General features: G+C 48.1%; 4 protein-coding genes across 4 annotated transcripts; 3 read left to right on the top strand and 1 right to left on the bottom strand.

Annotated features, from left to right (window-relative positions):
- Positions 1–705: 705 nt before the first annotated feature.
- On the top strand, positions 706–2,580 carry LAESUDRAFT_765243 (uncharacterized protein; the record flags this gene model as incomplete). Its single annotated transcript, XM_040913613.1, has 9 exons — positions 706–1,263; positions 1,319–1,464; positions 1,520–1,752; positions 1,807–1,844; positions 1,901–1,961; positions 2,018–2,166; positions 2,224–2,248; positions 2,417–2,476; positions 2,534–2,580. 9 exons carry the CDS (start codon positions 706–708, stop codon positions 2,578–2,580), a joined length of 1,317 nt encoding a protein of 438 aa, XP_040757468.1.
- A 2,942-nt stretch (positions 2,581–5,522) lies between these two features.
- On the bottom strand, positions 5,523–5,817 carry LAESUDRAFT_85179 (uncharacterized protein). The gene is made up of 2 exons (XM_040914845.1): positions 5,658–5,817; positions 5,523–5,603 (listed from the first exon to the last, which is right to left on the bottom strand). Exons 1-2 carry the CDS (start codon positions 5,782–5,784, stop codon positions 5,578–5,580), a joined length of 153 nt encoding a protein of 50 aa, XP_040757467.1. The 5' UTR covers positions 5,785–5,817; the 3' UTR covers positions 5,523–5,577.
- A 422-nt stretch (positions 5,818–6,239) lies between these two features.
- On the top strand, positions 6,240–10,020 carry LAESUDRAFT_732934 (uncharacterized protein). Its single transcript, XM_040910340.1, has 8 exons — positions 6,240–6,386; positions 6,501–6,889; positions 6,946–6,999; positions 7,059–7,064; positions 7,124–7,342; positions 7,402–7,667; positions 7,728–8,230; positions 8,291–10,020. The coding sequence occupies exons 2-8, from the start codon at positions 6,529–6,531 to the stop codon at positions 9,801–9,803; spliced, it is 2,922 nt and encodes a 973-aa protein (XP_040757466.1). The 5' UTR covers positions 6,240–6,386; positions 6,501–6,528; the 3' UTR covers positions 9,804–10,020.
- Positions 10,021–13,106: 3,086 nt separating this feature from the next.
- On the top strand, positions 13,107–13,682 carry LAESUDRAFT_765241 (uncharacterized protein; the record flags this gene model as incomplete). The annotated part of the gene is made up of 1 exon (XM_040913612.1): positions 13,107–13,682. One exon carries the CDS (start codon positions 13,107–13,109, stop codon positions 13,680–13,682), a length of 576 nt encoding a protein of 191 aa, XP_040757465.1.
- Between the last annotated feature and the right edge of the window lie 69 nt (positions 13,683–13,751).

Genomic DNA, 13,751 nt, shown 5'->3' with positions numbered 1-13,751 from the left:
CCTATATCATCATAAAACTATTTATACTATATATATACATCTATTTACTATGTACAGGCCCAACTGTAAATAAACAGATATAGTAAACAGTTAAAACTATGTAACATAGTAAATAGATAGAAATGTTGGAGCCTTAATATCATGCTCAGAAAGGAACGCTCGAGCAGCTGATACAAAATACAGTGGCCAGCGACGGCATATTGAGCAGCACAGTCCGAATAGAATGCAGAGCGGAGGGTAGCATATAAACGTGCGAGCACAGAGCGATCGACGTCCGAGTCAGAGATTACGGCATTCTGCAGCATTCTGATTCTTGTTTCTGTGATATGTTCCACCGCAGTCACCAATTCAGCGTCAGCGACAAAGGAAAGAATTTTTCGACTTAAAATGATGGACAGAAGAGAGGACGAGAGTAAGGAGGAAAGAGAGGAGGAAGATGCGGAGGCGTCGTAGATGGGAAATGCTGGACCAATCACGACGCGGGGAGCGAGCAAAGGCCACGCTGAAAGACTCGCATTAGGTCAAATGGCAAATCGTAAACCGATGAACCGAAACAAGAATATATGGCCCCCGTCCCCACCACCCCCACCTCCTCTCTTCCGCCTCCTCCTCCCTCAGATATCTGCCTTATTAGGCAACTTCCTCCATTTTTCCCTCTCTAATTGCTCCTTTTAAAACTGTTCTCTTCATCCCATACTGCACAGTATGGCCAGTAAGGGAAAGGAAATACAGGCTTTGAATATGGTGTACCTACCGTCAGTGTCATCGCGGTCGTTATTGTCGACTCATCAGAGCCCCATCGCTATCGATGATGTCGAGTCCTCCCCCAGCTCCCTCGTCCCCATCAAATCGACTGTTAGCAACTCCCATACTCCTCAGAGCATCGAAGCAGCCATACAAGTTGAGGAGAATGTGGTTGCGAAGGAGACGAAGGCAAAACCACCCTCGAGCGTCACCGCACCTGGCAAACCCATGTCTACCACGACTGGCGCCAAACCGAAGTCCACCAGGCCCACTTTCCCTCGCTCCCGCTCGCCTGCTCCTCCAGCTCTTTCTATCCACCCACCCTTCCAAACAATTCATTTAGATATACCGCTTGGTGGTCCGGAAGATTATGAGGTCGACATTGCCTCGCTCTCTAATGTCACAGGCCAGCGCCCACCAACACCTGTAATTGTTCTCAAGGGAGATATCAGTGATGATAGCCACAGTGAGGGCGACGATGAGGGCGATGGCAAATCTGAGAAAAGGAAGTGGAGAAAGGTGAAAGTCTTTGCGTAGCGTAGCACTCGTAGTATGTGCTGACTTTCTGCTGCAGAGGAAGAACCTCTCATCTGAGTACTACGACACCACCGACCCCTTCATTGATGACTCCGAGCTGGCTCAAGATGAGCACAAGTTCTTTGTGCAGATGAAACAGAAGGGCTTCTACGTATCAAGCGGGCAAGTTGTGCTGCTGAATAAGTGCATACAGACCTACCGCCAGCACTTCTCACGCATACTGATGCCCTGTCTTCAGGACGCCAACCAAGAAGCCAAAGTCCAAGAAGTTGAACATTCTCGCCCCTGCTGCCTCCGTCACTGCTGCACTGTCTTCTGGGCCTCTACCTCCATCCCTTGCAGGCCCACTGTTGATCCCGTCACAGCCAAGCACCTCCAAAGTATCCTCACCGAAGAAGAAGGAGCACAACACATGGGAGGAGCCTATAGCGCTCTTGTCGGATACGGAAGAGGAGCGCTCCGGCTCGAAGCGTAAGCTGGTCACAGAGATCAGCTCGTTCACAAATACGCTGAGCACTCCATCAGAGGGTAGTTCGAAGAAGAGGTGGAAGACCGTCGAGATCGTACATCTGCATGCTGTTTCATCGTTCATGTCGCTGATCTCTATGATCCTCCACAGCAACCGTTCCACCCCGAGCTAGAGGAGATGTTTGTTGCAATGAAGGCAGCGATTGCCAAAGGTGCGTTTCCTGTGTGGTCGCGCTCATCCAACAAGCATGCTCATACCCCTTTGCAGAGAACTGGGAAGTAAAGGGGAAATTCCCGCCATCACTTAAACCCATGCTCGCCCAAATCTCTCTGAAGGTGGTCATCCTGGGCGAGTACGACGATAACTTCTTCAATATCATGCCTCAGCTCTTTCCATATAATAAGTTCACCATAACGGTCCGTGTCCTACATTCTGTACACGTTAATTCATGCTGATGCCATCCCTGGGCGCAGAAACTTATCAAACAGACAATATGGCGTGAGCACACAAATCTCCTCATGGAGCGACAGACCTCATCATGCTATGAGCATTCATGGGCGTGTCTAAGTCTGTTATGCATGAATCTGTTTCGTGTTTACAGCGCTTCATCCACCATTGAAGATGCAGTCTGAACATACCGTCCACACCATCGTGCACATGTTCCAGAACCCAGCATCCAGTCTGAGGTGCAGGCTGCATTCATTGATGCAGCTGCACTTGGGAACGGTGAGTATCCTGTCATGTGCATTATATGCATCGATGCTGAACTTCACCCTGTACAAGTCATTGGGATGATCATAAGTGCTGCCCTTATGATGTATGCATCATGACCCTGGGTCTTTACTTTATCACCATCATTTGCTTTGTCGTAGGCTCCCTTGTACTCATCTGGCTTCAGTCGCAACAATCGCACATGACAGTAAGGCAGCATGTTTGAAGAGGATCAACACAATGGACCCGAACGGAGCGTTCTCGCTGACGAGTGAGTCGTATGTCTCCCTGCGCAGCACATTCGAGCTGAAGTCATATTGTCACAGTTGCGCTGATCCTGTTGATGTTTGCAGTCAAGTCAGGGGTCAGTCGATGGTTGGCGACATGCGAGGCCCATTGTGTCCATCATTATATTTGGTGCTCTCATTGTCTTCTTTCTTGTCTGGGAGGCCTAAGCAACTTACCACGCCATGAGTTCATCCATGGTTTATTTTACGTGCAGATGCTCATGCATGGGCCAATGCAGACAGCCAAAAATGTGAAGGTAGGAGAACTTCACTGCAGTGGAAGCTCTCGCCACAACGCTGTTTATGCAGAACGCCATCCCTCCTGTTGGCAGGAAGAAAGACTCTAGAATGAGGTCGCACGATCTGATCAGTTACCATTTATCGTGTGTAACCTAAGTGTCTCAACAATTTGAACTGACGAGCTCACTGTGCTTTATTTTGACATGAGCTATCATGACACTAGCAGTGCTATCTCATGATGAGAATTTCAAGTCAGTCTGCAGTAAGTCATATCGATGTCATTGAGGCCTTTGAGGTGACCTTAATCAGGTCAACATGGGATAGAAGGTCTTGCCCTGTGGAACCTCACCTTCACAGCAATGCCAGATCATGGTGCGATGTTCACCATTGATGATTTCATGTCTGACACACCATCACCCAGTGGCAATATATGCATCTGATCTTCCATGTACAGCAGGGGAGAAAAATCAATTGTTCCACATTGGATATTCTCATTTCTGAGAAGCCCTTGTGGTATGTCTCGGCATAGCTCTTAGTGTTCCACCGCTCTCACTGACTCAGGCCCTACAGGCTAGATTACAAAAATGCTAGCACGTATGCAGCCAAAGTGACAGGTCAACATGCCGCTATTCCACGCTTCTTGTTGAATGCGCTCTGGTTCTTTTCAAGTGGAGCATCTAGGTGCTGCTGCTAGAATCGAGTGCTGATTGTGAAGAAAACAATGCGTTGATTGCTAATTAATGCAGCGGTGGTTCAATCGTTATTTCTCTGCAGCATTCTCATCTCAGTCATGTTGTGGTTACAATGGATCTCTATTAAGCTCTTGGTTGCAAGCTTCCTGGTTTTTTTATATCATTCTGCTGCTCTTGCTGCCCAGGAATGCGCAATGGTATGGGCTCCATCTACCTCCTGGGTGATGCCTTATTCCCTTCGTCGTGCAAATGGTAGATGCTTGGTCGAGATTCTACGATAGGCAACGATAGCATGCACCAAGCACCAACTGTTGATGCTGATCCATTGTGCCTAGGAGATGTCATCTATGCTCAACTCTTTGGATCGTCTACGATAATATTGAACCTGATGCAGGCAGCAAAGGCACTGCTCGACCATGAGAGTGCCAAGTACTCTGATTGATGCAGGTTCGTGCTGCTGAGAGAACTGTCAGTAGCCCCTGCAGTCTGTGTTTGACATCTGACACCCTAGGTTGACAGATTTGTTCAGGGCCGAATATCGGCCCCTACAGTCTTCAACCGGTGCTTTATACACCACTAGTCCTTTATACAGCAGCATTTTTCTCAGTGATTTCTGAGTCAAATTGCTCAGTAAAAAATGCATTATATAGCTACTGGCTACATGGTTCATGGCCCATAGAAAAATATGCAGGTGGTTTGCCTGTTCTTTTGCAATATGGCATTTTTGCTGTTCAGAGCTTTTTAGCGAAATATTATTTTGGCTCTCATAGCATGTAGAGGGAGAAATTCTGAAATGTCATCATGCCAACTACATCTATATAGTCAAGAGGCATGTTGTATGCATTTATTTGAGCTGACAGCATGGGTGCATCGACCACAGTAGGTGATCTATTCCCGGAGAGGGGGGTCATGTCACATTCTGTCACATAAGATCACATGTGACCTCACGTTTTTCTGAGCTGAGTTGTGGCGAGAGCGTGACTATGCGTGACAGTGTATAGAGGAGTGGGAGACGCGCATTTTGGCCCTCTCGGCTTCTTTTATTTTTGTACATCACAGCTCTCATTAGCTTGCTCTGAAACTTTATGACAATATGCTTTTAGATTTCCTTAATAAGTGTAGATACTTTTTTTGAGGTGAAAGTGAGAAATGCTTGTACAGGAAGCTCAAACAATTTGAGCGTATAAAGGACCGATTGAAGACTGTACCATCCGACAAGCAGTGGCGTCAGCGCAGACAATGGATACAGACCGCTTGCAATGATGCGAAAGTGCTCATGAGCTACCGTAGCATTCAGTAGCACGAGACATATTTCCTACTATCAGAGGTGTGTAGCAGCTGTTTGCGAGTCATGTTATATTTCAAATGGTCACGCGTTTATGACTGTCATGATGATTCCTGTCTCACTGGCATGATGTGGCTTCCACAGCATGCCGCTATAAGTTTCTCGCTTCATCAGCAGCCCGGAAATATCACTGGAATACTCTTACAGATCAGTGCGACTCTTGCTATGATATCTGGCTGGGCGACTATCTCACCTACATCTCGTTTACTTTTTGCCAGTTCTTAGCATTCATTTGTCTCGGACTCGGCGGCATTTGGCACTCATGGAAGCTACCTTCTGCTATTGCGAACGAGGGCAAATTGCGGGTAGGCTGGCAGGCTCAACTTCCAAGGATCAACTTGCAAGCATCCACTCACCACCCGAATGCAGAATCGCATAGTCAGAATGCCACAATGTAGCTGGAGCTGTAACAGTAGGCCAGTTGATCATTTCTATGAAATGTGAGCAAGAACGATCAGATAGTTGTTGTGGCGTTTTTGTGCCACATGGAAGCCTTCGCCAGTTGAAACACGACTTGCTTGGTCTCGTGCGATCTCCGTCTCAAATTTTCTGTCATCGTGGACGAATATCCAGTGAGTCTGCATGATTTCTGAGTCAGCATGTTGAAAGATCGCCAACGCCACTGGGCCTACACGTTTCCTGTGTCATCACGGACGTCATCATATCGTGTTCATCTCCTGCCAGATCAAGCTCCACCGAACAGAACAGTCTCGAGGTAATGATAATGGCCTTGTCTCTCACTAGAATTATAAATGGCATGACGGTGTCAGCCGGAGCCAACCACCAGGCAACCATTTGTTCACGTTTGCGGTGGATACAAGAACCGTATCGCCGTTTCATGCTCGATACGAGAACGAGGCCTTGATCGCACCTGCTCTCTCGAGCATTGATGTAACAGGAATAGTTTGATTGTTCATCATGATGGTCTCACGGACTGGTGTCATCTGTGCAGTACCTGGCATGACTATTTACAGATCATGTTGTTCGATGAGCCTTGTATGATCGCAAATAACGACAAGATGATCGTAACATCATCGTAGCTATGCAATAGTTACTAGCAATATCGTGTGTGAGAAGCGAGCGGTCCAGTTAAGTTCACATTATGCATCTTGCCGCCAGATGATGATTACTATCAAGGGCGCCTGACTGGTACCTTCCTCGGGAACACTCAGCCGACTCCCGAGGTCCCTATCAAGTTGATCTTGATGAGGTCGGCAACTCATCCACAAACTAAGCGGTACAACTGTACAACACATTCCCACTTGAGCCGTGGCGAGTGCAAGTCTGACTCGATACTGAGCCACGACTAGTGCCCCTGCAGATATATAAGACCCTGCTGTGCCATCATTGTGGACATCTCAGTACGTCTAATCCCCACAGTCCTTCGTATCCCCTATTCGCTGTAAACTGTCGTGGCAGCCAAACGAAACGAACTGTCTCCTGCCTCATTTTTCGGTGCTGACAAGCATACGCAGAAGGCCATCCGATTGAACGGTGACCAAGATGCCACAAATGAAATCGTTGCGAATTTTGCCTGACTTTCTGGACCAAGCGGCTCACAACGAGATGGACCAGGAAATCTGGAAAATTCTGCAAAGGCGGTTTAGAGCCAAAGATAATGCTGATGTGGTTGAACAGCTATCCAGTGTAAATGCGGACGATCTGCGGGATAAGCAAGAAACCTTTGGCGCTCTGCTGCATGCAATCCTCTTTCCTACGACCTACCGCAACAATAAGATTGAAAATGAATATCTAAATCTGACGTCTTGTGAAGATGTATTCTCGGGAGATCATGCCAAGGATGTTCTGCAGCTGCTGCAGACCTGTGCTCAAAAAGGCACTTTTGCGGACATCCGCAACTTCAGTACGTCCTATCATTCGAATGCACGTGTCAAGTCCTACAGGGTCCAAACTCCTCAGGTCTATTCAGAAGACCCGTTGCTACTGAGGATGCCAACTTTGTGGAAGCTCAAGGTGAGTCAATTGGATTATATGCAATGCTCCGGATGTGATTGACAGCGCATGATTTACAGAGAAAGGTGAGCATAGTCGGAATTAGAACCAGACGTTGGTTCACTCATTCACGCGATATGTACAGCAACGGTATCGGCATGGTCACGAACGTTCTATGGCACGGCTCATCAGTTACTCTACAAGAACATCAAGAGCATGAGCTCTTCTCGCAGGAAAGACCAATTGTACTCCAACTACGTTTCTATTGTCCAGAGCTCTGGGACCGGAAAATCACGCACGGTCGACGAAATGGCTCGCTTGGTGTTCACATTTCCCTTCAATCTCCGTGCAGAAGGCAACTCAGGTGTGCTGTCAATCTCAACGATTTGAATGTTTATGTTTACTGTGTTGCGTTTGAAACAGGCTATGCATATCCTGCTGCAGATTGCTTAGTCCGTGATTTTCTGCTTGAAGAGGGTTCCAGGAAGAAGCCTGATTCTATAGTCGCTGCTTATCTAATTTTCTTCCGGTTCCTATTTGAAAGGACTGCCGAAAGGTTGCATACCCTTGGGAACTCTGCTGGAGGCCAGACGGCGATTCCACATCAACTAGCTGAAGAATGGAGGGCGCACCTTGCAGAAGGTAATACGAGATCGGAATTCTATAACGAGGTGGTGCGTCTGGTGACTGTAAGTGGCTTCATCAGGAATTTCTTCTTGTTTTTTTTTGTTCACGCCATCTATCTGCAGGATTCCACAGAATGGCCATCGATCACGAAATTGAAACAGAACGAAGATGACATCAAGATCAGTTCATACGCTCAGCCTGCAATCATTGCAGGCAAAAGGCTCTCGGATATCATTAACTCCTATGCGCATGATAAGCTTCCCGACTCTCTACGTCTGGTCATGTACTTCGACGAGGCCCACTCGCTGATGCAACACAGCACTGAGGGAATAAACTCTCATCTCACTCGCTATCATGCTCTATGCAAGGCTATCAACCAACTAACTGACGTTCCTCTTTTCGTTGTGATGTTGTCGACAACTTCGCAGCTTCACAACTTATCTCCGGCGAAGATGTTCCATCCCTCAATGCGAGTGCAGGGTGGAAAGCAGGATGATCTCCAAGCACCGATCACTGAAATGCCCTTTGACCTTCTCTGCGACAATGAGCCTTTGGTTCCTCCGGAGGGAGTAACGCTAGATGACGCATGCGAGCTGAAGTTTATCTGCCGATTCGGTCGTCCACTGTATGTGCCTTTTCGCTTTCATCATGCTGTGACGATATCTAAGAGGTTTGCTTTAATCAGCTGGAGAGCGTTCTTCATGTCTGAAGATACCGATGTCCAACGTATGCTGGTGGACACGGCGTCCTCGAAACTCACCGGATACCGCCGTGGCCCTCAGACGGATGATGAGGATATTGGCCACGGCAAGCGCGCCCTTCTTGCAGCGTTGAGCACTCGACTGTTGCTGGAATTCGAGCCTGCACGCGAGTTGGCCCGCAAAATGGAGGTCGAACTAGTCGAAAGCAACCTTCGGATCGCCTATAGCGTTCCCAAGCATCGTGAATATTTCCGGTCAGGTTATCCGTCAGAACCCATCCTGGCCGAGGCTGCTGCGCGCTTCTTAAATGGAAGTAAATTTTCAGTCCCTGATAGCTTGACGTCTTTCGTCAAGAGCGGATTGATCAGTAAAGGCGAAAGAGGCGAACTCGTCATGCGCTTGCTGCTGCTCGAAGCTTTCGACAAGGCAACAAGGAAGACGTTTGAAAACGTCAACGACCGGAAAAGCATGACGTTCGACCATCCCATCCCAGTCATCGACTTCCTCAAAGCGCTTTTCGGCGAGAAGAATATGAAAACGGTCTTGGACAAGGATGCACGGAACCGCGCGAATTGGAGAACGTTCGAGAAGGCGTTCGGAAATGCGTATGTTCACTTCACGCATTTCGGAAAGTCGGAAAACGAGTCCGTCTCCAACCAATTTGGCGCCTGGGCGGCCATCATGCGTGGAATGGCTATACAGTGCTCCACAAACCAGAGGAACATCGACTGCATCATACCAATAGTTTTCGGCCGCAAAGAGAAGATCACGCCAGATAGGATGAGCGCAATCCTCATCCAAGTCAAGAACAGAGTAGACTCTCAGGTGCTGGCCATAGACGAGAAGAAGTTAGACGGTGTAGATGACTTCTTTCGGAAAGGCAACACAGGATTGCCCGACAATCGCCCTTACATCACGATTGCGATGCACCTTGGCATCCAGGACGCCGCGTACAAGGACGCACTGCCGAAAGCAAAGCTCCATGAATTGGAGGCCTCGTTTGAGTGTGTGGCGCCGACAGGCCATATGCTGACTCGTACGGCGTCTTCAAAGCGAATGGAAACTCTGTATGATCCTAAAGAGGACTTGCATCCCCGGGAAGGACTGAAAGGAGGGGATGAGGATCCCCCCCATCCGCGATACGAGATCGTGGTCAAGAAGTGTAATCCGGAAACATTTGCAGCTATGATCGACGATTACAAGAGGGCCTCTGAGGAGAAAGCGACGCACGATTACGCGTACTTGTTGGCTGGCACGAGTGTCTACGACGAGCATCCAAGACAGGACGAGGAAAATCTCGCAGCTGTGCGCAAATTGAAATCGGGTTGGAGCATTGGAGATGACTACTATGACTGGACCGGTAACGACTTCCTGTGCGGAGGAACGCCTGGACGCAGCCGAAACGAGTCAAATGACTCGGAGGATGCAGACCCAATGCAAATAGTCGGAGCCGATTCACCTGAAGACATCGTGATGGGCAGTCAAAATTCCGATTGAATGAGCGCAACGAGCTCAGTGAATGAGAATTTGTAGGCCGCCTTGGAGAAGACACACCAGTGTGCCATGTTTGAGCTCCCCTCTATCGAATCATGCCAATTGCTAATGTATGCATCTATGTAATGCTTGACGGGACATTCTATATCTAAATAATTAGTGCTGCAGCGCGGCAGGAATGTACATACCATTGCTCTCTTGGACATCTAATGAAACGCACCCGTTATCTTATAAATCCAAACTGCACTGTGTTTAAGGACGGAGATGTCTTCAGATAACCGTCTGACAACGTAAATTAACCCACTGCAACTTCATGCCATAGCAAGATACGCGCATGGCTCCGAGAAAGCTCCAAAGGCGTGATGGAGAACAGTGTCCGAGTCGGTTAATAACTCATAAGAAAACATTAGTATTAGCTTACCGCTCTGACTTTACGTTCGAGGTCCGCCACTGATAGAAATTTTCAGCGTATAAGAACGGTCCACTCTGTGGGTCTCCGATGCACATATCGATTAAGCATGCGCGAGGAAGACACTGGCGAAAAGCGAATGCATACCATGTTGCCGCTTTCGAGGTCAAGACGCAACGTGAGGAGTAATTTGTTCACGTGTGAAGGTTTTTGCACATCTAGCGCGTCAAGGTTTAATCAGATGGAGGCACGCCGTGGCTCATTTTTAGAGTGTTGCATGGCATCAAACATGTCACCTTTCAGCTGGCTTTCGCAGAGCCTCCACCAGTTCAAACATGAGTCAGACCGTTTCTGTAGGTGTGATACATCCATATAGAATGAGCGGCTGTGGGTCCTGGCAGGCCATGCAGTCTGATAATGACTCGACGCGGCACGACACCAAGCGCACGCGGCCGTGAAAATCTACGAGTACGCGCTGTTGCAATTATACGGCTCGTTGGACGGCTCCGCCAGACTCGGCTGACAAGTTGGAGATGAACGTCGCGGAGATACTGCCACACATCAGCTATAACGAGCGCGGTGCCGTACTCGAACTCCTTCCGAGCGGTTTCGTTCCGATGGGCCAGGACTCGGATGTCAATAAGTCAGGTACGCGGGATGGGACGTCGATGACCACGCGCTGAAGGGATTCGACCGCGTCCCCGGGCGCGTTTACGTTGTGTTCAAGACATGCGACCTCTACCAAAACGCCGGGCCGGTGCGATTACGACTGGTCATGATGAATGGATAACGAGGAGGACGCACCGTTGCATGTGTTCGATGAGTCAGCATTGTAGCGGAGCGGTTGCGAGCTGCGACTAGTGTTCTCCCGTCCCTAGGGTTTGTTTTTGACATATTGATCTTGGCAGTCGCTGGTCGGAACTTGAAGACAGCGGTCCCTGTATGCATAAAGTGATCTGTAATTATTATACCTTCATGTTCACAATCTCACGGAGGGTCATTGAAATGTAACATCGCAATATAAGCTGCAGCATCATTTTTAGTAAGATGTCACCGGAATGTGGAAATACGACAACTTAGTGACCTGACTTGTTGAGGTGTCACGATTCTGCACGAATTGTCCGTTCGACGAGACTGCTCAAAGACATCCCGTACGCAAATGTGGTACATCCGAAAGCCACAGGATAGTCCGTTTCTCTCGTGGCCTAAGCGATCGTCTATACACGTGGCCACATCAGGATGCGTTGATCACGTGACTGAAGGCCACAACGTCTTCCAGTTCGGCTCCGAGCGGTTTGGACCGGGGTGAGAACATAGGCCCACTGCAGTTTACAATTGAGAAGCAGAATTATGTCTCCATCGTGCAAGGACAATGCATTCAGTGTAAGGTCTAGACCGGTAACCGCCAGACAATGCAGAAAGATATAAGGATGACAAGACGTAATGGCTGGTAAGGAGGCTTTTGTGACATTTGTTTCCACATCGATGGCCCAAGGGTCCAGGGACATCATGTTCGCAAGTGAGATGGGGCTGGCACTAGCGGAGAAGACCCAAAGCATTAGACCATGACGCAGGAGCCTCAGAATGGAGCTTATGGCTGGAAGATTGGAAGTCTCAACGTCATCGAGTCCTGTTGCAGATCAAGGATAAGCTGGGCGAGTATCCCACCGATGATAAGTAGCAGAAGCGCAGAAGCTCTGGCTGATGTATCAGGAATTTGATGCATGCGCCGGGTGTGATATCCACCTGCGTGCTGTATTCTTCACAACCCATGTCATGTAAGGCTCCAACTATTTATACTATTTACACTCCTGAGGTTTAAATATATAGTATATAGTAAACAGTTATCTATATGTCATATAAACAGTTTATATAAGGTTTATATAGTTTTTTTTTGGTCCCATCTTTTGATGGAGTTTTACTCAACTGTGAGCAGCCTCTGTGATTGTTGAGGCCTTTAAGGATCTGTTTGCATCAGCAAGCACATGACAGTGAGCAGAAAACAAGCATTCAATGTCAACACTTGCACTAGAAATGACCAGAAAATCTTATGTCATACAAGAAATGACAAGAAACTCATGTTCATGAGCCTGTATGATGATAAACTGTTAGTGGTGACTGCTGTTAAACACTATGACTTTCAATTGGCTCACTGTTGTGCTGTCAAATCTAGCAATTGTGCACTCAATAGTCCTATATCATCATAAAACTATTTATACTATATATATACATCTATTTACTATGTACAGGCCCAACTGTAAATAAACAGATATAGTAAACAGTTAAAACTATGTAACATAGTAAATAGATAGAAATGTTGGAGCCTTAATATCATGCTCAGAAAGGAACGCTCGAGCAGCTGATACAAAATACAGTGGCCAGCGACGGCATATTGAGCAGCACAGTCCGAATAGAATGCAGAGCGGAGGGTAGCATATAAACGTGCGAGCACAGAGCGATCGACGTCCGAGTCAGAGATTACGGCATTCTGCAGCATTCTGATTCTTGTTTCTGTGATATGTTCCACCGCAGTCACCAATTCAGCGTCAGCGACAAAGGAAAGAATTTTTCGACTTAAAATGATGGACAGAAGAGAGGACGAGAGTAAGGAGGAAAGAGAGGAGGAAGATGCGGAGGCGTCGTAGATGGGAAATGCTGGACCAATCACGACGCGGGGAGCGAGCAAAGGCCACGCTGAAAGACTCGCATTAGGTCAAATGGCAAATCGTAAACCGATGAACCGAAACAAGAATATATGGCCCCCGTCCCCACCACCCCCACCTCCTCTCTTCCGCCTCCTCCTCCCTCAGATATCTGCCTTATTAGGCAACTTCCTCCATTTTTCCCTCTCTAATTGCTCCTTTTAAAACTGTTCTCTTCATCCCATACTGCACAGTATGGCCAGTAAGGGAAAGGAAATACAGGCTTTGAATATGGTGTACCTACCGTCAGTGTCATCGCGGTCGTTATTGTCGACTCATCAGAGCCCCATCGCTATCGATGATGTCGAGTCCTCCCCCAGCTCCCTCGTCCCCATCAAATCGACTGTTAGCAACTCCCATACTCCTCAGAGCATCGAAGCAGCCATACAAGTTGAGGAGAATGTGGTTGCGAAGGAGACGAAGGCAAAACCACCCTCGAGCGTCACCGCACCTGGCAAACCCATGTCTACCACGACTGGCGCCAAACCGAAGTCCACCAGGCCCACTTTCCCTCGCTCCCGCTCGCCTGCTCCTCCAGCTCTTTCTATCCACCCACCCTTCCAAACAATTCATTTAGATATACCGCTTGGTGGTCCGGAAGATTATGAGGTCGACATTGCCTCGCTCTCTAATGTCACAGGCCAGCGCCCACCAACACCTGTAATTGTTCTCAAGGGAGATATCAGTGATGATAGCCACAGTGAGGGCGACGATGAGGGCGATGGCAAATCTGAGAAAAGGAAGTGGAGAAAGGTGAAAGTCTTTGCGTAGCGTAGCACTCGTAGTATGTGCTGACTTTCTGCTGCAGAGGAAGAACCTCTCATCTGAGTACTACGACAC

This window comes from Laetiporus sulphureus (genome assembly GCF_001632365.1).
Source record: "Laetiporus sulphureus 93-53 unplaced genomic scaffold LAESUscaffold_121, whole genome shotgun sequence".
In the NCBI taxonomy this organism is placed as follows: domain Eukaryota; kingdom Fungi; phylum Basidiomycota; class Agaricomycetes; order Polyporales; family Laetiporaceae; genus Laetiporus; species Laetiporus sulphureus.
The sequence above is the reverse complement of the archived record's forward strand: the minus strand, read 5'-3'. Positions and strand labels throughout refer to the sequence as shown.